The 25,063-nt window shown below is 35.5% G+C and overlaps 1 protein-coding gene across 1 annotated transcript in view; it reads left to right on the top strand.

Annotated features, from left to right (window-relative positions):
* Nucleotides 1–641: 641 nt before the first annotated feature.
* LOC150106943 (diacylglycerol kinase theta-like) overlaps nucleotides 642–25,063 on the top strand; it is a 610,762-nt gene continuing 586,340 nt past the window's right edge. Inside the window, exon 1 of the mRNA XM_090393510.1 lies at nucleotides 642–834. Within this exon, the coding sequence (XP_090249636.1) occupies nucleotides 642–834 (193 nt within the window). The remainder of the gene's footprint in view (nucleotides 835–25,063) is intronic.

The raw sequence follows: 25,063 nt of genomic DNA, 5'->3' as shown, positions 1-25,063 counted from the left end.
AGAGAGAGAGAGAGAGAGAAATGTTGAAATAATAGAATAATAAATGATAAAAATGTGTCCATTATGTTAGTATATTATATTTCTTCATTACTTGTTCTCTTCTTGTTTATTAATTCCTGGATGAACAAAATATTAGCATAAGGATCAAGAAAAACAGTTAGGAATCCCCCTGTATATGTATATGCTGACGAAAGACGTAATAATAAGGTAGCAGAAAGTTTATAACTCTCTCTCTCAGTCTCTCTTACTTACTTTTTCAAAGTAAAAAGTGGTAGCGGTTTCCTCGAGATGCCGCTAACATCACGATACCGTTAATGGTAAAATGCGCTACCACGCAATAGCGATGGAACGATGGGAGGGGTGTTTCGCGGATGGGTACTGGCTGGCTCTCCGTCGTGCTAAAAGACCGCAACTTATGGCGGAAAAAGTGATGAAGTGATGCTGGGAATAGTTATGTGGGAATTTATTAGTAGGGCAGGAAGGCGCTGGTGTGTTTGGAATTTGTGATTTAAATCAACATTTCTTGCTTCCATGTCGTCACAGCAACTTTTGCTGATTAGTACAATCTGAGGTTTGGATATTTAGCAAAGGAACCACTGGCTCTCCAAGCGGTTTCTAGTTTATTCCGCCGGTGGAACAATATGGCTTCTATCGCTAGGCCTAATGTGGGCGGTAGGCCTAGCGACAATCCGAGCCCTACTACGGAGACATTACCGGATTTCGAGCATGGACATGGTCATTATTTCACGAAGAAAACATTTCATAAGCCTACTTACTGCCATCATTGTACGGATATGCTTTGGGGACTTATAGGACAGGGATACGTTTGTGAAGGTAGGTAATCGTGCTTTTGAAGGATTTATGAATCAATTCGTACACTTCTGTCAAATGAGAAGGTCAGTCGTGTCTCTATACTTTCGCTAGTATTAGGCTTCGTTGCGATGTGTACATAATTGCTTCCACTGATTTCGTGGACTGTGTTTTGTGTAAACAGATCTGTTATTCGGCTGATTTCTGTTGTTTTTGTTTATGCATTATGTAAAATTATCTATAGCATCGATGTAAATGGCATCGTCAAAATTTTTCAGGCTGGATTCAATGAAGTTTCTACGTCATCACTAATTAAAGGTTTATTTTGCACTAATATAATACCTGTCGGAGTGCCAACAAATGCTCATACAACGTTGACTCAAGATAACTTAGTAATCACACTATAGATTTACAGCTAGTACCTGTTTTAATATTTATATTATGAATAATACAACAGTTTTTTTTTATTTATCATAATAGTTGTAGATAACTTTAATTGCTGCATTCTGTCTTATTTAGTTTTTTTTGCACAAAATCTAATGCAAGATATCGTCAAAAGTGAAAAGTTAAGGTATTAAAACCTTTATTCCTTCATGTACATTAAAATCAAACGCTTATACATCACAAAATAACTGGTATAAAAATATGAAATGATAATTGGATATTGTTTTAGTATTATATCAACGCTAGAAAAATGCAAAACGTAATTTCTGGCATAACTCCAAAGCTAATTTAATATTTCGTTGAGAAAGTTCTTGATGGAACACATGCCGCAGTGATTTCAGCTGCTTGAGACAAAAATCATCTTTGTTCATTCTTGAATTACATTATGTTTCTGCTTAGAGTTTCACTTTCAATTGCTGTTTGGGAATAATTAGTGTTACGTGCACACAGTGGTATAGAACCTGCTGCTTTTGATTGGACTGAAATGGAGTTATTTTCACTTTCAGGTAGTTATAGATCATTTATGAACAGTTCAAACACTTTTTGTTTTGAGATCTGTTTATCAGTGTCTTTTCATAAATATTCCTTCACAATGTCCCAAGCACTGTTGCCTGTCCATATTTCCTTTATTGAACACTAGCTACCAATTTTACCTGCTGATTATCATTTCAATGCTACTGTGTCTCCTCTTTTATGCATAAAAGTTGATTACAATTAACTGATTTCATCTCATGTTGCTTTGCTGTTGAAACTAAAAACATTAAAGTTGCTCTCATTGTGAAAAGATTGCATCATTCCACCACATCTTTTCTTCTGTGAACTTTGTTCTTCAATTATTACTTTCTTTGCTGAAGAATGGTTATATCCTTGCCAAAATGTTTTTACTTTTGGCCATTCAGTGAAAACTTTTGCAGTTTTTGGTGCACTTTCTTCTTTCTTCCCTTATTATAGAAGAAGTATACATTCCTCATGCAATGCAGGAATGTATTTAGCTGTCCTGTTATGGTGGTGATTGAATTCTGTCCTCATTGAATCTTCTGTGTCAACAACTGTACATTTGCTCATGTTCAACATCTTTTAGATATCTTTTCTCTCAATGTGTTAATAGCTAGTTTTTAAATGTCAGAATTTTGCTTCTGATAATTCAGTCTAGATACCTCATGCACTGAACAGTTAACAGGTTTCACATGACAAATGTAGCACACCAGCAGATTATTTATACTGAATATTATTCACCTTTCATGCACTGGAGCAGTTACTTCTTGAATAACAAAACTATAGTCATGACTTCTGTTTTGTCATAATTTCATAATGTTTGAACTTTGAGCAATCATTCTTTGCTAGTTTCCAAGCTGCATAAAAGTTTATATTCACCATGATACTTCATTTTATGTAATATCTTGCATTAGATTTTTAGCACAGCTTCAAAAGCCTCAGTTCACTGAATATTGAAGTTATCCACTGTATATGTTTCAAACTCAGAGAGATATAGAAAGATGATGAAATAAAATTTTAGACAGGAAATGCTATATCATTTATATATTAAAATTTCATAAAGCATAAAATTGAGAAATGTGCAGAATAACATTAACAGAATATTTTAATACATTTAAAATTTGTGAGGAGATAAACAAGTCATTTGTACATTTGTGTAATCATACAAACTTCAAAAGCAAATTATACCAAGCTCTTGTAATATATTGATCAAAATATTATTCATTTTTATGGGGCTTAACTTTTATTGGTAGCTAGTGTTCAATAAAGGAAATATGGACAGGCAACAGTGCTTGGGACATTGTGAAGGAATATTTATGAAAAGACACTGATAAATTATTCGAAAAATAATTTCGAATTCTGAATAAGTCTAGCCAGCAAGGTTGGTCGATTGGTAGAGCCTTTGCTACTAATGGCTCATGCAAAAAAGTTAAACAAGTTTGAGCGTGGTTAAATGTCAGAATTGGACTACCTGGAGGTGTCACATAATAATAATTATTATTATAATAGAAAAAAATGGGATATAAATCAGTGGAAAGGCATTGCATTTTATTGTGATTGTAATAATAAGACTAAAACATAGTGCTTTAATTAGATGATAACTAACTTTACATATCTAATGAATAAATTGTTAATTCATTCATAAGTAAGTATAGTTCTAAATTAGAAATCATTTAATTTTTTTATTTAGTTTTTTTTTCAGTTTATATTCACAATAACAACTCATTAAAGAAAAGCTTTAAAATGTTAATCAGAAATTGCAAATCTTTGTTAAAAAATTTACAATGTTGGAACATTGCCAACAATTTAATACAAAAGTTAATTTTCTACAGAAATTTGAGAATTATTAAGAAATGCAAAATAATTTGAAATGAGTTATGCTATGTATAACATGTTGAAATATTTCTGCCTTCAAATATGGAGATTGCAAAACATTAATAAGTCCTTAGTAATTAAACTGATTAGAGGGAGGTCTTACTTATATAGCAGTATCATACTGAACTTCAGACCTTATTCATATTCCAAGCATTCACAATATATTCCACTCATCCATCTTTCTCTATATAGAAATATACTCTACACGTCCTTCTTCACCATGCTCTTTGTACAACTTCCGCTGATAGTTTCTCATTTTCCAACTGTTTAATTATATCTGTTTAATTACATAATCAGCATTCCAGAGTCCTGTGTCATTTTGAGATGGCAAGATTTTTCCTACTGGAAACTTATTTTATCAGATGAAAAGTGTTTTTCATCTCATTAAAAAAAATAGTTAAACCTGCTTTAAGAACATGTGTAATTTAAAAACTAATATACTGCTTTGGCTTAATTCCAAACAATTAAACCTGTTCTATGAGTGACTCAGTCATTTGTGAATTCTCAGTTTCTTCATCAATGACCAGATTTATGCTCATTATAAGGCCTAATGGAATAAATCAGCATATACAGGGTGTTCCAAAATTCACGCAAGAAGTAATTTTGATAGAAAACATAGGTTTTTAATTAAAAATTGTAATTTCTTATTGATTCATAAAGTATACAGTATAGGGTTATGCATAGAATAGCATATCGGGTAAATGGCCTCCACAGCTTTGCTGGCACATACGCACTCTTTTGTCGAAATTTTCCATGACCATTTTGCGTAAATGTGGCTGAATTTCGTTGATACAGTGCTCAATTTCCTCCTTCAAGGCGTGGATGGTCGTGGGCTTGTTGGCATAAACCTTAGACTTCAAAAAACCCCAAAAGAAAAAAGTCCAACGGCGTTAAGTCACATGATTTGGGCAGCCAATTCTGATCACCAAAATGGGAAATTACACGACCAGGAAATGACTCGTGCAGTAATTGAATTGCTTCTCGGGCTGTATGGCATGTGGAACCATCTTGTTGAAACCACATGTCGTCCACATCCATATCTTGCAATTTAGGCACACAAAACTGGATTATCATGTGGCGATAGCGAGCACCATTAACTGTTATTGCCTTACCAGCCGCATTTTCGAAGAAGAATGGACCGATGATGCCTCCCGCCCAAAATCCGCACCAAACAGTGACACGTTGTGGATGCATTTGTTTCTCAACAATCACTTGTGGATTTTCTGAACCCCAAATGCGACAATTTTGTCGATTAATGAAGCCATCAAGATGAAAATGAGCCTCATTGCTGAAGATGATTTTGTTCGAAAAATAAGCATCCACTTGTTGTTCCATAATCCATTCAACGAACTCTCTTCACTGTGTGTGGTCATTTTTAATAACCCTGAACTGTCAACTGTCACGCTGTCTTTTTTTTCTCGTTGGCAACACTTTACCGCACAAATGGTGCTAAATTTAAATCTTGCGTGAATTTTGGGATACCCTGTAGAAATAATTAATGTTTAATTAATCTTATGTTTTGTCCCAGTAACTGAGATATCATCAGGAAGACAATATTTTAAATTTACAAAATTACACAAAACTATAAATTGAAAAGATTAGACTAAAAGCTTCAAGTCCTGTGAATGGCATTCTCTCTGGGTGTTATGCACTAGCCTTAGCTATTGGGCATGAGGCCTAAAAATTAGTTTCCCAAATCTTGGGAAATTTAATACAACCATATTTATTGTGATTTTGGTTGGTTTTAAATCTGCTGCTGATTTTTTTTTTAAAAAAAAGTCTTTCAAATTTGTACTTGTAAGCATAGTAGTTTTCTTCCATTTGATTCTGTTCATGGTATCCAAGGCATGGTCAGCTAGACCAGACTTATCATAGTTATGGTGGCAGATGTTAGCAGATCTCCCAGTGTGTCAGTTGCAGGAACAAGGAACTTTTTATTTTATTAAACCTTATGAGTTCAAACCAGTACATAAGTCTGAATAGTCCAGATTTATGCTCAGTCATCCATATCTCTAAAGCTTTGCAGAGTTGTACAACTACAGTTTATTTACATGACTCTGTCCTTCTTATCATAGCAATAATGAACCATGTAGTCTTCATGCCACTTGCTGCTTGACTGAACTTCTGATCTCTGTCAACCATACCTCCAGAACCAGATCTCACCTACCTCTTGAATCAGATCTCAACCAATAAAGCACACAGCTCCAACAACTCTGGACATCAGAGTACAACACATTGGGCTTATTAACATTGACATCCCACTCATTTGTCTAAACTAAAAGTATTTAAATCTTTATGAAGGTCTTGACATAAACATCATTCCTTATAACTCCCAGCTTTGCAATGTGACAACTTCCAAAAAGTCCAAGAACTTATTGCAGGAGGGTACTCTATTCTACTACATATATCTCACCATCTCCCCTACCACTTACTTTTCCAACTACACACAATGACACTACTACCATCTATAGCCCATCACTAACAACAATAACAATATTTTTTGTCTGTAACTTGCATGTTCTCATGGCCGATTTGCCTGTGTATGTGATGAAAAATCCCAAGTTTCTCAGAAGGAAAAATTCTGCCTGCTACCTCTGTATGAGATCTCTAACTTGCCTTCAGGTGAAAAAAGCCCATATAAAGATTCCTGTCATCATAACAAGAATCAAACTTAGGTCTTTTCCAATCAAGAGGTGCAATGTTTCATTGTTCTTCCAATTGCATGACAGAGGCATAATTGGAAGCATAATATTATTTCACAGGCATCTCCATGGAGCTAGACTAATTGCAAGAGACCCACTGTAACCATTGTTTACACGATACCTGTTGTTATAAACTCCTTAAACTCATTCACAGACAAAGCACTTGCATCCACTTCTGGCAATCTCTTCCACCTTCCAAGCAAAAAATATAGTCCTCAACATCTTTACTAACCACTTTTGCAATGTCCAGGGGCAACTGCTTCTCTCCCTTCCTGTTGTATATTGGAAAATGTCTTGGGTGTTAATCCTATAAAGCGTTTCAATTATATTTCTATTGTGTCCCTCCTTTTTTATCTGTCAGCTAGTTTTTGGAGTCTATGAACCTTCAGTATGTTCTCATAGGGAGAATTCCATAGACTTGCTTCAGTCTTGATCATTTGCCTCCTGATCCTCTCTGCCACCTCTTCATTCTCAATGAATCCAGGTGACTAGATCTATACACAGTATTCCAGATGTGGTCATATTAAAGCCTTATAAAAAGGAATAATAACCCATTATCTCAGTTTGTTAGTGTGTTCTTCAATAGCCAGGTAATCTTATCTGCTTTTTTTTTTTTTTTTGGCCACTTTTGCAATATGTTTTCTAAACTTCAGCACCCTACCTAGAGTAATCCTCAAAATCCCTGGCCTAAATTTCATTTCCAGTACAGTGCAGCTTGTGATCTCTTCGTCCCAAAGTGCATCACCTTACACTTAGCAACATTAAATTGGCAGTCATTATCTTTGTCCATTCTGGCAGTCTGTTTATCATTTTTCACGATTTGCTCTTCCTAGCTTTACATCATTAGCCAACATCTGAATATTTTCCTTTAAATTATTTTCTATATAATTGATGCGTAAACAGCAGAGGACCAAGTACCCAAGCCAACGTCATCCACCTTCTCCCAGACCCAACTCCCCCCCCCCCCCATACTTCATCAGCCATTCTCTTATTCAAATCACCAACTTCATATCTATCTTCATTTCCTCCAATTTATGCAACAGAGTTCCATGTGAAATCCTGTAAATGCCTTTGCAAAGTCCAGCAGTATCGCTAAGTAGCTACTTCTTTTATCCACCTCTGTTGTTGCTTTGATAAAATGTAAACTAATTACTAAGGCAAGGCCTTCACGTAACCATGTTGTCCTTTATAAAGTATCATATCCCTGTCCACTCAGTCCTGAATTCTGTCTTTTACGAAATTCTCCAATCCTTTTTCCACCACTCTTGAGGTTATTGTCCTAGAACTTGTTACTTCCATCTTAGGACCCATTTGTGCAATTGAATTATACTTCCCCTCTTTCTATTCCCTTCCCAAAACAGGCTGAACAGCTTTGTAGAGCAGGTCTCCAGATGTACCTCTGTTCTCCCATCAGGCACTGTCACATCTGACACTGCAGTGTCTTCACCTGGATGATATACTGTCCCAAAATGATTACTCAGTAACTTAAATATTTCATATGCTCCTGTTACCTCTCTTCCATCAGCATTCATTAAAGTTATCCTTCTGTAGACATCTTTCCTTTTGCTTACCACAGCAAAAGAACTCTGGACTTTTTTTTGTCTTCATTAGCAGGCTTCCTTTTATGATAAGCTTTGACCTTCTTACCCAGGACTGTCATCAGATTAGATCGCACCCTGAGTTAAATATCACCCCTCTGATGGATTATAAGACAAAAATATAAGAAATCTCCAATTGCTATTTTGTTTTTATTACAAGAGAAACATTTAATGCAAAACGATTACATAATAATATTAATTAAATGTTTTGCTCTACAGAGATATCGCACAATAAAACTATAAGCTCTTCTAAATTTAAATTATAAGCTATGTCCACCTCTATTGATATAGTTGCTAGACCAACCAATCTTTCTTGAGTCATTGCTGTTCACAAATAATTTTTAATCGGCTAACAGTTCTAACAGGAATTGTTATTGTGGCAATGGCGCGTACTGCAATGCAATATGGCTGAATGAGCGAACTTATTAAGCCAGGCCGTGAGGCAGGCTGCCTCTATGTTACATCCTGTTGACGGTACTGTTCTTACCATATGGTCACCCTTCTTGCCTGTGCTTGTACTTGCTCATGGACTTACTAATTACATTTTACTTTACATTCCTTCCATAACTTTCCCTTTTTTGCACTTTGTTTAATGATGCTATTCATCCATCTAATGCCTGCCTGATTTCTCCTCTTAACTCTGGATACCCACAGTCAGGAGAAAAAATCCATTATCCTCTATACACTCTGCCATATAAGCAGCAACATATATTTCATCCTGTTGGTCTCTATCTCTCACCAGGTAGCCTCAAATGTATTGCTCTGCATCATTGTCCTGATGTGCTGTTTTTTTTTTTTTTTTTTTTGGCTTCCATTCTGCTGTTATTAGCAGAACTCTTTCTGACATCTTTTTCCGTTTGAAAATATCTCTATCAATCCACATTAAATGCCATTTAACAAATAAGTTAATATTTTAACAGAATACAGATTCTGTTAATGCAGGAGTCTGTCCTAAGGCCAGAATTCTTTGTCACACTAGTGGTTACCTTTTCTGGGATATTGTCTTCTTCCCACCCCTCCAACCCTCTTCTCTGTATACAACCTGATAGTATTGTTTGGGCAATTTCCTTTTCCAGCTCTTTAATGTACTATTCACTCCCAGTTTTCGTAGCTTGCACTGCTTTGCTGTACAACAGGATACAAATGATTTTGTAAAGTTAAAAAATTTCTAATGTATTTGTCACTATTTCAAAAAATGTACATGTATTGCTGAAGAAAAATCTGAAATCTGCCTTTTACAAAACTATGCTTACTCATTGCAGAGAATCTTATGTATATCAGCCCACTCGTGGATTCTATTCCTGTCTGGTCTCGTGAATATTTTAACATAATTGTAAACTATAATTTAACCCATAAAAAATTGTAAACATACAGACCATTCTGTACAGTTGACTCCCACAATAGCAAACTCTGCATTAGCAAACTTGCTGATTATTATTATTACAGGCAGCTCCAAGGAGTCCTTAGACTCGGTGAGGGAGGCCCCTAAACATCATGCCAAGAACTATTCAGCATTCGCACAGTATCTATCATACTTTGCTTTGAACTCATTCACAGTCATGGCACCCACAACAGGTTCTGGCAACTTATTCCACTCATTCACCACTCTCCACAAGTAAAAAACCTAGTTCTAACACCCTCTAACTGCACTCTTGCTCAGTTTCCATGGATGGCCCCTAGTTCTCTCCCCACCAGACCTTTTCCGAAAAATTTCATCTGAATTAATTTTGTAAAAACCTTTCAGTAATTTGAATGTCTCAATCATATCACTCCTCTTCTGCCTATCAACCAACTTCTTCAACCCAGAGATCATCAGCTTGTTCTCATAAGTTTCATTCCATAGACCAGCTATCATCGTGGTCACTCGTCTCTGGATCCTCTCTACCTCCTCCCCATCAAGAAGAAACCCTGGTGCCCAAATCTGGGCATAATCAACTTATAACAGACTATAGTAATAAACTATTATAAACAATTATAGTATTTAATAAACAATTATAACAAACTATAGTAAAATCCCAACCAAAGCCCCATAGGTACCATGCTATGCTAAAAGAAATTCACTATAGCAAACTGTTGACTATAATTTGCTATTCTTGTTAGTCTCTACAAGTTTGCTATAGTGAGTGTCAACTGTATCCAAATTCTGTCCTGGCATAATTTTTGTGCAATGACACAATGTTTTGTCCTCTTCACTGTTTGGCAGCCTCCTTATCACAAGACTTACAACCACATTTTTACAAAATGTTAATATGTTAACCAGTACCATAGCCTTATTAACATTTACCATTTACCTGCAACTCTGATTAATTCGTACGAAATACACTAACAAAATGCTCATTAAATGATAATTTTATTTTCTGTAGTGGCTACTTTGCCATTATCCAGTGTCCTCTGTTGTGGTACTTTCTTTCCTTATTAAACTTGTCACTTTTCTAACCTGCATGCATCTGTTCATTGTCTTACACGTTCTTCATAATACACGGCTTGACTAATTGCGATGTTATACCATTAACCATATTTTCTACCTTATATGCCTGACTTAGTATACAGTTGTACAATGCCTGTATCAGATGTGTCACCACTTCCCATCATGTTCTGTCAACTTCTTTTTGACATTGTTTGTGGTATTAATGTAAGTTGACTACATAGTTTTTTTCCCTTAATCATCTGTCTTATTGTTCCACACAGATCTACTATTATGTTACAATGTAATATTACTGCTTGATCTATAAGAAGACAGTCTTAAATTAATTTTTCAAGACTGTTTTTGTGAGGCACTGACAAGTCTTATAGAGTTGGTTTCTGAAATGTCAAAACTAATCTCAGAATTCAGAGATGGAAAATGAATTAATTGTATTATTGAGGGATAGTGATAAATACTGTATCAAGAACGTTAAGGTATGGATGTTAATTTCCAATCTGCAATGTAGTTGATGAATTTGAAAGTTGAATATAGGAGAATTCTTCTTAAAGAGGAATAATTGCTTTTTTCATAAGACAGTTAATTGTGATATTAATGGTTTTGAGGACCAGTTTCTTTCCATTGCTTTTAATATAACAAATTTTATTTCTAGAGAAACTTAAACTTGCCAGATAATATTATAATTAACGAATGCTTCATAATATTGTGAACTAGTGAAATGCTATTAAACCTACATTTGAAATTTGAAGTAGATCTTTTGGTACTGTGGTAGCCAAATTTGATAATATCCATGATTAAATGCAAATTTATCTCAGAAATTTTACAGTGCTAGATTCAGATCTCTCATTCATCATGCATATATATACGAAGTCTCAATCTTGTGCAGCTTTATTATTGTAGTATTAGCACTGTCAGATGAAACAGGAGGCAATGAAAGGTTAAAGACCTTTCTAGAAAGCAGTAGGATCAGACACTAAATATTAAGCACTATCAGAATCAACTGTTTTTGCATGTTCAACTGCCATGCCACCTCTTAATATGGATAAGAAGATGACTGATCAACAGATATCAAAGATTATATATATTTTTATTTATTTTGTATGATGATACAATGGTCGTGAGCCCCTTTTATGGGGAAGGTATGCCACCTTCTTCCCTCCCCATTTTTATCTGGGCTTGGGACCGGCACAGCTGACGAATCAGACTTACAGCTGGAGGGACATTAAGTATTCCTGACTGTAATCTGTGTGTGTTCACGGGGCTGTTTTGCCTGTTCTGGGGGATGAAAAACCAGAGTTTCCAGGCGGAAAAAAAACAAAACCCTACCTCCGTATGAGACCGGCTAACAAACCTTTCATTGAAAGAGACCTGATAAAGGTTTCTCACATCACAGAGGAGAGTCGAATCTGGTCATTCTGACCAAAGGGCTTTGTCTATACAGACTGAGGTATGGAGTCTCAGATTATGATATGGCAGAGTAGAAACCAAGAAAAGGCAGGTTACTAATGGTGTACCACACAGCTCTATATTCAGGCCATTATTATTTAATTTTTATGTTAATGATGTAGGAAATGCATTAAGTACTCAAATGGTTTCAGGAGGAATATCCAGTTTTTTGCTGATTGATATGTTGATCATGCTGTACTTTCCAAGGAATAGTTAATTACATGGATGCTCCAATTAGGACAGGTTACGTGCTGAACTACAAAGATGGAAATTATGACCACTTCAGGAGAGTACTATCTTTGGTCACATGGTATTAGTTACTGAATGTGAAAGATATCAGCAATGTATGAGAGTCTTTGAAAAGTGCTTCAATGAGGCAGTATCTGGATGTATCTGAACGACAGATACATTCAGATACCCTAGAGTTCAAAGAACAAATAGTGTGGGAGTGAAATGTCATCCTTATTAAGCAAATGATCCATTAGAAGATGATGTGAAGGGGAATATCATGAGAATAAGATTGAGAGGGGTTATGAAATATATAAAGTGCAGGCCAGAAAAGTTAAATCATAGTATGGAAAGAAATTTGGTGTACAGGCTAAATGCAATCAAAGAATTCCACATTCATTCTTTTATAAGTAAAAGAATGAATGTGGAAGAACAAGTTCACTGAATGCAGATGGTACTCCTGTGGCAGAAGTCAATGAGATTAAGGGATGTCCTGTTTTAGCAATTTGCTCATATTTTGTAACAATGTTATGGCTGAGTTGAATAAATGGAATGGGTACGCTATGATACTGTTGGATTTTGCTAAGGCATTTGATAGGATACCACATGAAAGGCTGTTGCATAAACTGGAGAATGCATTTGGAATATAAACTCTTGACTTGTCAAGTTGATGGTTGACAGACAAATGCTAAAAAGTGGGATATGGTGGGTGTGTACTGGTCACCTTAAATCTGGCCAATTCAGGGTTCAGTTCTTGGATCATTGTCGTTCAGTCTATATGTCAATGACATTAGGAAGGATCTAACAGGATATGCTCAATTGTTTGCTGATGATGCAAAGAAAGGTAGGGCAATCAATATATTATTGATTTCCAGCTATGCCTGAAATGTGGACAAATGATAATAGCTATTAATTCAGTGTAAGTAAGTGTACAGTATGCACTTTGGTGTGATGAGATTTCCAACGGTATTGGCATACTGTATTGTTGGGTTATGCTCCAAGAAACTGATAGGAATTTAAAGTTCAAAGGAGATGGCAAAAATTTCAAATACAAATGATAGGATATTTATGATGCTGAAACAAACATTGACATGCAAGAATAAGGAAGTATTTTGCCTGTTTACAAGGCCTTGATATGACTACACCTGGACTACTTTGTTTAGATTTGGGTCTCCTGGATTTGAAGGGAGAAAGAAGCTCTGGAAAGGGTTCAAAGAAGAGCTACAAAGATTATATAGGGATTATGAAATGTAGATTAGTATGTGGACTGCAGACCTGGTCAACAGAAGAAAGAGGGCCATAGAGGTTCATAGCTGTTTATAAACTTATGAATAGGTGTTATAGGATATCATATGATGAAATATTTTGTTATATCTAAGGTGGAGAGAGAGAACACATGGCTCCATGGAAGTTAAGTTTGTCCACAGTGAAGAAAGGGGTAAGAGCTAGATTTTTCTTCTGCAGAGCAGTGAGTAAGTAGAATGGGTTGCCTGTTGAAGTGGTGATTGCATCTGGTGGAAATAAGTTTAAGAGAAGGTATGATAGCTGGTATAGGTGATGTATAGCTTCTCTTAAGTCCTTGATTTCCTGGAGATCTTAAATAATAACAGTAAAACTGTGGAGGACAATAATTGATAATTACAGTGTGGATATCTTATAATTTGAATAGACCAGTAATGTCAGCAAAGTATACTGGTTGTCATGTTAATGTGCAAAGTGTAATGTTTTACATTTTGGAATGAAAAGATTCTAAGCTGTGACAGCAGAATTAGACAAGGGAAATGGCTACACCACAATATGGCTGGACTTTGCAAAGGTGTTTGACAGAATACAAAACAAAAACTATTATATAGGGCTGGTGGTATGTTTTGGGAGGAGATGCTTCCAGACACTGGAGTGTAGTATATAGTGAAATGGAATCTAGGAGAATGAAGGTGATTAGTAGAGTTTTTCAATCTTCAAAGCTCTATCCTAGGGCTACTATCGTTCATTTTATATATTAATGATATAGGGAATATTCAGTTGGCTAATGGTGATGCAGAACTGGGGTTAGCAACAGTTAATTAAGGTGATGTAGACATCCTGCAGGATGTTAAATCATCTGTGTATTTTTCACAAATTCTTTTCAAGTTTACATCACTCATATGATTTAAATCCTAAACTTATATGAAAGTGTATTTCATATACAAGTTTTATAGAATAGATTTTATTCAGTTTAGTATTTGAAATTTTTAGTATTATTTAGTATTAGAAATACTTAATTAAATAAATTGGGATTTTCAGTATTTTGTCAATTAATGTTGCAAAATGTAAGGAAATACACTTCAGGTTGAAATGATTACATACTATGTATCAATACTGTGTATCTCATTGATGGTAGTGAATGTAGGAAATTGACATCTGGAGTGATGATAGATGGAGTTTAAGCTTAGAGGGCATATTGCAAAAGTTGGTCAAGTAGCTCAAATGGTTACTTGGGTATTGAAGAACACATACACATATTGACAAGTAGAGATAGGATGGCTATTATCTCTCTTTATATGGCTGCATCTTGAGTGCTGTGCACAAATTTGGTCACCTGGGTTTGTTGGGAATGATGTGATGGTAGAAAGGATTCAGAGATGAGTGACCAAACTAGTAACAGGTCTGTGGAATGCTCCCTATGAGAATAGATCAGTGTTTGGGTTGCAAAGATTAGTTGATATGCAGAAAAGAGAAGACATGATAAAACTTATAAGATTGACTCAAAAGAAATTTTTCAATGCATGTGATGAGCAGAGAAAGGGAACTTGTGTGTGTGTTACTCCTTGAAGTGGTGTAAGCGTATGGTGTAAGAACATTAGATTTTTTTACTTAGAGAGTGATGAATGGCTGAAATTGATTGAGAGCCCTGATACTGACTTAGTTTTATGAAGTTATGATAGATATTAAATAATGGTTAGTTTGGGTCTCCTGCATGGAGATACCTGTATGATAAATGATAATACTGTAATATCTCTTGTAGCTTTTATAGTTTGTTTATTTTTCATTTTTGAATAATTGAATAATTTTTTTGTTTTGGTACTTTTCAAACTCGTGCGCAATTAATTAAACTAAATCTGCAATTTTTGTTCCCATAGAATTATTGTGCAAATCATCAGATTCATTTGCACCATGATAGATAAACCAAGGTGGGGGGGGGGAAGGATAATCCAAATATTCATTGAATTCTTTAAGTTCATTCATGAATATGAATGGAATCATATACATCATCCAGTTTTTCATGTGACAATCTTTTCAAAATCATCAAACTGTATTCACAGTATTCTTTCTTTTTATTTTTTTTTAACAGTGTGCAAAAATTATTTTTGTTAATTTTGCTAGCTAACACCAAAAGTAATTATATGAATGATATTATATTGCTTGGGTTGGAAGCTACTCAGAACAAATTATGTATTAGCATCAAGAAATCATTGTCATTTACAGTAGTGCACTCGGAGTTTAATCTTGGGGGACCCTCGAGTTGAGTAGATGAATTGAGAATACACACTACACATCACATATGACCCATGACTGAGCATCTGCAACGATCGCTAATTCATAAGTAGTATAGAAATAGAAGACGCGACACAACATAAATAAAAAAAAAAAAATTTTAATTAGGAAAAGATTTTTGGAAAATTTTCTGGAAAAGATTTTTGGAAAATTTTCTGGAAAAGATTTTTGGAAAATTTCCGAGTGCACCAGTGGTAATTTATTTGATATAAAAGACTTTTTTTTATTGTACGAGGGACGTCTAGAAAGTAAGTTCTGATGGGGCTGTCAGAGTAACAAAAATATATTTGGAAATTAAAGTAGACATCTTTCACTACTTTTCTACATAATTTCCACTGTTGTTCAGGCACTTTCATAACCGGAGTTTAATCTTGGGGGACCCTCGAGTTGAGTAGATGAATTGAGAATACACACTACACATCACATATGACCCATGACTGAGCATCTGCAACGATCGCTAATTCATAAGTAGTATAGAAATAGAAGACGCGACACAACATAAATAAAAAAAAAAAAAAATTTTAATTAGGAAAAGATTTTTGGAAAATTTTCTGGAAAAGATTTTTGGAAAATTTCCGAGTGCACCAGTGGTAATTTATTTGATATAAAAGACTTTTTTTTATTGTACGAGGGACGTCTAGAAAGTAAGTTCTGATGGGGCTGTCAGAGTAACAAAAATATATTTGGAAATTAAAGTAGACATCTTTCACTACTTTTCTACATAATTTCCACTGTTGTTCAGGCACTTTCATAACCAGCACCAAGAATTGTATACCTTTGTCGTAGAAGGTTGCTGCCTGTGATGCAAACCACGTATTGACTGCTTCTTTGACCTCGTCATCGTCTTGAAACCGCCGGCCACCAAGGAATAATTTCAGATGTTTGAACAGGTGAAAGTCACTTGGCGCGAGGTCAGGACTATATAGGGAATGATGGAATCGTACCCAGATGAAGGTGGTGAGAAGTTGTGTTACACTGGCCGTGTGTGTGTGGGTGGGTGTTATCATGAATCAAAACAACGCCCCTGGTAAGCATTCCATATTGTTTATTCTGGATCACACAACGGAGTTTCTTAAAGGTTTGGTAGTACATATGTGCTTTGATTGTAGAGCCTTGACCCAAGGAGTCTACCAGCAAAATTCCTTGTCTATCCGAAAACACAGTGCACATGATTTTCCGAGTGGAAACTATTGTCTTCAATTTTGTCTTGACTGGTGATGAGCTGTGCCTCCACTCCATGGAGACTGTTATTTGGATTCAGGGGTTTGCGTGCGACACCCGAGTCTCGTCCCCAGTGACGTCTGCTCCAGAAAGCATTGCCATCCTCATGGTAGTGTGTCAAGAATTCCAACGCACTGCCCAGCCGATTCACTTTGTGTTGTTCTGTAAGCAACTTCGATACCCAGCGTGCACACAATTTCATGAAGTAAAATTGTATCATGAAACTTCTGGAAATTGCAGTGAGAGTGATGTCATAGTGAATCCCCTATTCTGTTGAATCTTCTCTTCAACTGAACCCACCAAATTATCAGTCACTAAAGATGGTCACCCACTCCATTTATCATTGTGCACACCTGTCCTTCCTTTATTAAAAAGTCTTACCAATCTTTGTGCCATTGGATCACTCATTGCCTGTTCTCCATAAACCTCAATAATTTGCTTATGATTTTCAGCTGCTTTAACGTTCCTCTCATTCAAGAAATGGTTAACTGACCTAATTTCACATTCAGTAGGTGATTTGATTTTCTTAGACATTATAAACACACACCAAGAACGTACGCACTGCAAGAATGTCTGAAAATGGGACCAATGCCTTGCTAAGGAATAAACAAACTCAGCATTCATGTGCACCATTGCGGTCGCAGCACTGCCGTGAAAATATTTAAAAACAGAACTTACTTTCTGGACATTCCTCGTAGTTCCTTCTCACTTTAGTTTACAGAAATTGTTTTCATGAAATTCCTTATAACTTTTTTTTTGTGTGTGTGTACTGTTTCATTTGGTGAGTTGTAGTTTTGATAAATTGTGATTTTTCAATGGTTTTCTTTCAAAAAACTGTTTCTGGTAAATTGTTTTTTTTTTAATAACTGCTTTTCAATTAATTGCATTTTAAGTTAATTTTTTATGCAATTAATCATTTTTTGGTGAATTTTTGACATACTCAGTCCATTAGGGTTATAAAATTGAACATATTCAAATACTTAAATTTGATGTATGAGCATAAAAATGAGAGGCATTTGAAATTTCAAATGTTGTTAAATATATGGGCTAATAAATAATATTTAAATCATCCTTAGTACAAAAAAACATATAAGAATTAGATTAATGTTACCCATACCAGCCCTATTTTCTGCAAGTGAAACATAGACAAACATAAAAATGAACCCAAAGCACGGAAATGCAGTCTGTGGACCCATAAATTAAATTCTCCAATTCTTTAACTTCATAATTTAATATAAAAAACGAATTGATGTCTTTCAAAATTAGTATATAAATATATATAAAATGCCTGTGTAGCTCAGTGGAATCAGGGCTTGCATCCTCTGTGCTAAGCTGCCCAAAGATAGACTTAAGTTCAAGTCTAGTTGGCGACTAGAGGAACTTTTTCTAAGCCTTTCTTCAACCGGTTTCCTGAGTGAGTTGATTTCTGGCATGGGCAAGTGGGTTTTTTTCTCCTGTAAGCTCGTTTTTTTTTTTCCTGCAAACTTGAACGTAGAATAAACATTATTTCAGAGAGTAACACATCCTGTTAGGGTTAGGTACCAAGACATAGCAGTTTGTTTGCCATTCTCTTCATTGGGTGCCACCTATAATTAGTGATAGTCATGGACCAGCTAACTCTGATTGGCCACGGGTAGAGATTGAACTGCCCACTCAGTCTTCAAAAGCTAGATAGTTAAAAGGCCTCGCCTACTCCCTCTAAGAGAATAAAAAGCATTAGTTGATTATTATTATATATAAAAATTAGTGTATAAATAAATGAAATGGAAGAGTAAGAAAGAGATGACATAGCAAGATGAGAGCAATGAGACCAGAATAAGCTATCCATGATAGTAATAAAGTTAAACTAATTAGATTTAAACTCACTACTACTGCTAGTTACAGCATGCAAACTTGGAGGTAACTTCATCCCACTACAGGTTTGCAATTTTTTAGGTAACCAGTAATTAATCATAATTTTGTAAAATTTATCGTTTGTGGTAAAGGAATGATATAGCAGACCTATGTACATATAAAAAAGGAATTGGAATATGTGCATTTCACATATTGTCTACTTCCATTGCATGTTTGCAGTGTACAATATAAATCAATGTATTTTGAAATGACAGATTCAAATCAAGGTGTATATAAAATACATCTAACAAAATTCTGCATTCACTCCTTCCACATACCACAGCCGATGCCCTTTATTTAGATATACAGTATGTGATCCTCGATTTAACACACTGAATTTAATGGACTTCGGATTTAAGAAAAAAAATTAGAACCTTTTTTTTTATTTGCAAATATAACACACTGAACACTTGAGTCAATGAGTCAGCATTATCTTATTAGGCATCTGGTGTTTGGGCTTGGGGTATTACATCATCTTGGAGATGGGAGGGGGTGATTAGCAGTGTGTATCAACACTGTCAGTGTTCTGGTGCAGTTCACCCTATTCTGTTGTTTACATTTTGGTTGTTTTAACATTTTATGTAATTGTTATTTTTACATATTTTAGAAAATTTATCATATCATTATGAATGTTGGTAGTGATCAGTTGCATGAAATGTACAAGGAGCAAGCCAGGAAAGTGATTTGGTAAGGGCAGAAAAAGTGGAGTATGAGAAGAAATTAGCCAGTCAAGCCTAAGAAAAATCCTAGTAAGTTCTTTTGATATGTCGCAAATAGACAAAGAATGACTATGGGAGGATAATTCTAGTTCGACGCCAGCAGATTGGTAAATGATTTGGAGGATGTAGTTGAATTATTCAATGATTAGATTATTATTATTACAGGCAACTCCAAGGCGTCCTTAGACTCATTGAGGGAGGCTCTAAACATCATGTCAAGAACTATCCAACATTTGCACAGTATCTATCATACTTTGCTTTGAACTCATTCACACAATTTGGAATCATGGCACCCACAACAGACTCTGGCAACCTATTCTACTCATTCACTACTCTCCAAGCAAAAATTGTAGTTCTAACACTCTTGCTAACTACACTTACTCATTTCCATGGATAGTCCCTGCTTCTCCCACCCACAAACCTGTTCTGAAAAATTTCCTCTAAATTAATCTTGTAAAAACCCCTCAGTAATTTGTATGTCTCAATCATATCATCTCTTTTCCATCTATCAATCAGTTTCTGTAACCCATAAATCTTCAACCTGTTCTTGTAAGAATCATTCCATATACTTGCTACATTGTGGTCACTTGCCACTGAATCTTCTCCACCTATTTCTCATCATCAAGAAACCCTGGTACCCAGATCTGCACACAATAGTCACGATGGGATCTTATCAAGGCTTGATAAAGAGGAAGAATAACCTGCTTGTCTCTTCTCGTCAAAGTATTCTTCAGCAACCAAGTGATCTGATGAGCTACTTTTGCTATGTGCCCCTAAACTTTAACTCCCTATCCCTTAACACTCCCAAGTCCCTGACTTTGTCAATTTTGTGGATTATAAAGTTCCATCAATGTGGTATACAGCTAGTAATCTTTTCACCCCAAAATGCATAACCTTACACTTTGTTACATTAAAGTGACATCCATTCTCCTTTTCCCAGTCTGCTAATCTTTCTAAATCATCCTGCAATATTTTGACATCTGTATTAACTGTAGCTCTACACAACTTTGCATCATCGGCAAATAACTGAACAGTTCTTCTCAGATCCTTTTCTATATCATTAATGAACAAATTAAATAGCAGTGGTCCAAGAACAGAACCTTATGGCACACCACTAGTCACAGGCCTTCTTTTGGACTCTACTCCTGAATAAACTACTCTCATATTTCTCTATCAACCACCTTCCTATCCATCTCACAAACCTTATATCCATCTCCATGTGCTGCAGTTTACTGATTAGAATTCCATGTTGTATCCTCAAAGGCCTTTTCAAAGTTCAGCTGTATCATTGTAAACCCATTACCTTTATCCTACTCAACTGTCACTGTATTAAAAAATGTGAGCAAGTACTGAGACATGATCTTCCCTTCACAAAACCATGTTGCCTCCCATACAGTATCCCATTTCCATCTCTCCATTCCTGTATTTTACTCTTGACCAACTTCAAATACTGCTGATTGGTCAGTAATTTGCTACATCAGTCTTGGACCCTTCTTTATGCAATGGAACTATTTTCCCCTCTTTCTATCCCCTCACGACTAATCCAGAGTTGAGACATAGATTAAACAACATGGTCAAGGGCACTGACAATTCCCTTGCCATTTCACATAAAACTTGAGCTGGTGTACCATCCAATCCCACAGCTGTATTCACATTAAGGTTCCGTAATATGCTATGCACCTCCATTTCATTTACCTCAGTTCCTGTATAAGCCTTAAGCTCTCTCATTCTTGCAGTATCATCACCTGGAGGATATACTCTTGCAAAGTGTTCACTAAGTGATTCTACTATTTCGATTGATTAAGTTACCTCGCTACCATTGGCATTCCTTAAAATCATTCTGCTATATACATTCTTTCTTTTACTTGCAACATATTGAAAGAACTGTTTGAGATTCTCTTTAGCTTACATTGCCAACTTCTTATACATTTCTATCACGTTCCGTTTCATTTAGCATTCTTTCAAAGTAATTACTCTAGACATGTAATATATCGTTATCATCCAATTCCTTTCCTCCATTTCTAAGCTGTTTTTCAATAGTTTCCAAACATTTTGTCGCCTTCCTGATATTTATCTTCTATATTCTTAACAGAAGTTTTCCCGTGACTTCTATTTAGCTACTTTTATACACTGTTTTATATTCTTACATTTTTCTTTATGTTCTCTCAAAGCACATGCTAACTAGCTATGAACTTTTAATGTTTTCTTCTTTTCCATAACCATCTAACTTCTTGAGTCTAAGAATGTATTTTTTTTTTTCTATCCTTGCAGGTAACTTCACAGCCTACTTCTCTGACTGAATAAGTCAATGTTTTCTTCAGAGTCTGCCAATGAGTTTCCAAGGATTAGTTCTTGTTTTCAAACTTTCATTTTTTCTTGAATAATATTTTGATTATTCAAGTCTACAGTTCACTTGTAGTCAGTTTCCGTTTACTGAAAGCTGTTCATCAACTGTTGATAAATTTCTTACAATTTTCTGTTCAATGTGATATTCAATTTTATCCCATTCAAAACTAAATGGTGATCATTTCCAATTTTAAATCCACTTGGGTCCTGAGCCAGTGTGAACATATAACCATCACAAATAAAATATTCAGGGCTTTTCTTAATTCTTACATCTACTCCCTTACATGTGAATGTCAGATATGAGGAGAGATTGAGGGAATGCAACCTACAGAGCCTTGTGAATAGAAGAAGAGGGGATATGATACATATGAGTTGGTGAAGGGTTGTTACCAGATTAATGTGGAGAAGATATTTCATAGAGTAGATCGTGGCAAGAGTAGAACTGGAGGCCATCCATGGATGCTCAATGGGGAGGGTGTGAGTGGTGATGAGTAATTGGGGAATGGAATGCATTGCCTGAGGATGTGGTGAGTGCAGAAACTGATTGGGTTCAAGGCACAATTCGATGATCTTTTGGCATGAGCGAGTATAGACCTTCCACAATTGAGTCCTTTGACCCCATTGAGGTCAGATAATAATAATAATATGGCCTCACAGGATAAAGAAGTAAAACATAAATGTGTTAAGTGTTACACCAAAATTAGAAATTCTTGAGAAGCTTGAAAGTGGAGTAACCATTTTATGTGTGTGTGCGTGCGTGTCATCACAAAAATAAAACAAAAAACCTTAAGGAGTTTGCATTAAAATACAGTGTAAATACAATGTAAATGTCTCAGACTACTTCTACGGTTGGTAGTAGAAAACATATCAAAGTGGGTGGCAGTTTATGGAGAATGGACTTGAAGATTTTTAAAGTATATATTAATATTTTTTTCTTTAAAATGGATTTAAATAAAAAAAACAACTAAGGTTCACATTGAAAACACCTTTTGTGTGAGCTTTAAGAAAAAAAAAGTGGTGAAGCACTCCATTAGTTACATTATATAGTTTTTGATGTGTTTAATTAAAATAGTTTGGTTCCTTTTGTAAATTTGTTTTTATATTTTTAGCAGATGCTTTAGTGGCATGTATAACTTACTCAGTGTACATTATAATAATATTTTAACACATCCTGTACATTGTAAGTTGTTTATTAATACAGGGTGTCTCAAAAAAATGTATACACACTTTGAATGATCACAAACTTGGTATTTATTATAATACAGTTAACTTTCACATTGTAAAGTACACTACATAAATGTACTTTTTATCCCTCAAAGTCTGTATTCAAACTGATGACCGTCCTGGTCCAGGCACCGCTGATAACATGCAGCAATGGAATTGCAAACACTGGGAATCATTTCATCTTGTAGCTGGGTGCATTCTTTTTCGATTGCTGCTTTCAAGTCGTCGACTGTTGCCAGTTTTGAAGTGTAAACTTTATCCTTGATAAATCCCCATAAGAAGTCCATTGCCGTGAGGTCTGGTGAATGATGGGGGGAGGGGATATTCTACAGCACCTCTTCTTCCAATCCATCTGTTGGGTAGAGTCTCATCAAGTTAGGCCATCACATCTTGATGGTAGTGTGAGGGTGCCCCATCTTGTTGAAAATAAAAGTCCTCATCCTCAAAATCCTCTTGAATACATGGCATGAGAGCTTCATGCAGTAAGTTCAAGTAATTGGCACCAGTTACAGTACCGTCAAAAAACAATGGTCCAATTAATCTGTGTGCTGATAAGCTGCACCACACTGTCACTCCTGGTAAATTTACATGATGTTCCTCCATATCATGCAGATTCTCAGGTGCCCAGCAAGCGCAATTGTGCCAGTTAATTGACCCGCTTAATTTAAATGTGGCCTCATCACTCCACATAATTTGTCTTGGAAATTGTGCATCCTCTTTACATTTTTCCAAGTATCACTCACAAACCTGCATTCTCCTATCCAGATCATCTTTGTTGAGAGCATGTACTCTTCTTGGAATGTCACTTTTCCAATGACTGTGCTTCAACATGCGATGGACACTTGATTTTGATACTTCTATCTCATGAGACGCTTGTCACATAGATTTTCTTGAACTTTGATATGTTTCAATCAACCTTTCTTCTGTTGCGGGCCTTGTAGCTGTTTGTGGTCTTCCTGAATGTTGCTTATGGACATTTTGAACAGTTCCATCTTCTTCAAATTTATCTCTAATTCGAGTGATAGTAAGTCTCGTAGGTGGATCTCGTTGAAATTCTCTTCTAAACTATCTTTGCACTTCCACTACGTTTTTCATACTTCCAGTGGTATTTTAGGATAAATTTTCATTCCTCAAAGCCTTATCTAGTTTCAGCCATTATTTCAAATCCATTAAACCTGCAAAAATAATGAAAATTAAGTGAGCTATCAGCTGTTGAAGTGTGTATAAATTTTTTTTGAGACACCCTGTATATGTTTTTAAAATACATTCAATTTAATGACCACCCCCTTCCTCCAGTTAGTCTGGTAAATCGAGGGTCTACTCTAATCAGTGTTGCAGAATATAGAATTTTTTGCTTTCAATCCTAAAAAGTATACTCGCAATTTGCTCACATCCCTTCTGTTGTTATCTTCTGTTCTAATCATCAACGCTTACTTAACTTGAAACGCATAATGCATTTCATGAGAATAACAAGTTTATCTTATTTATTCACAATCGTATACACATTAGGTTCCTCACTGAAAACAATGAATGGCATTACATTTGTTCTGTTTTATAGATGAAAACAAAATTCTTGCATATAATCTAGAAAATAATTTAATGTCTTATATGAACTTAATAACAGCAATAATAATACAGACTTCTATGCGTGGATAGGCTTATGTGTTCGTCAGACATGTTGTAATAGATTTCACGGTATGTTATGAACACAGATGGATAAGAAAATAACTATTTATTAACTTAGAAGCTAATATTTCGCTGGTATTATATCCAGCATCTTCAGAGCACACAACACAAAGTTTTGTTACAAAAGCAAGACAACCACAATCGGGTGTAACAGTGGGGCTAGTATAAGTAATTGCAGCGTGCAACACAAGACTAAAGTCCTAATATGGCGCCATTTAGGTAAAAAAAAAAAAAAAAAAAAAAAAAATTCAAACCTTATGTAAAATTAGCGACTCTCATCCGTTCACCTGAGGACAAATGCACTCCTTTATCACATCCAGGAGTCTATGAAGTGCTCTGTTTTTGCCATCAAGCCTGCTACAGACAGACAGGAAGAACTGTGGACATCCACCTCAGTGAACACAAAAACTATATATTCGA

This window comes from Typopeltis vanoorti, chromosome 5 (assembly GCF_054136105.1).
Source record: "Typopeltis vanoorti isolate ZY-2024b chromosome 5, IOZ_Tvanoo_1.0, whole genome shotgun sequence".
Lineage (NCBI taxonomy): Eukaryota > Metazoa > Arthropoda > Arachnida > Uropygi > Thelyphonidae > Typopeltis > Typopeltis vanoorti.
This window is presented reverse-complemented; position numbering and strand designations above follow the sequence as displayed.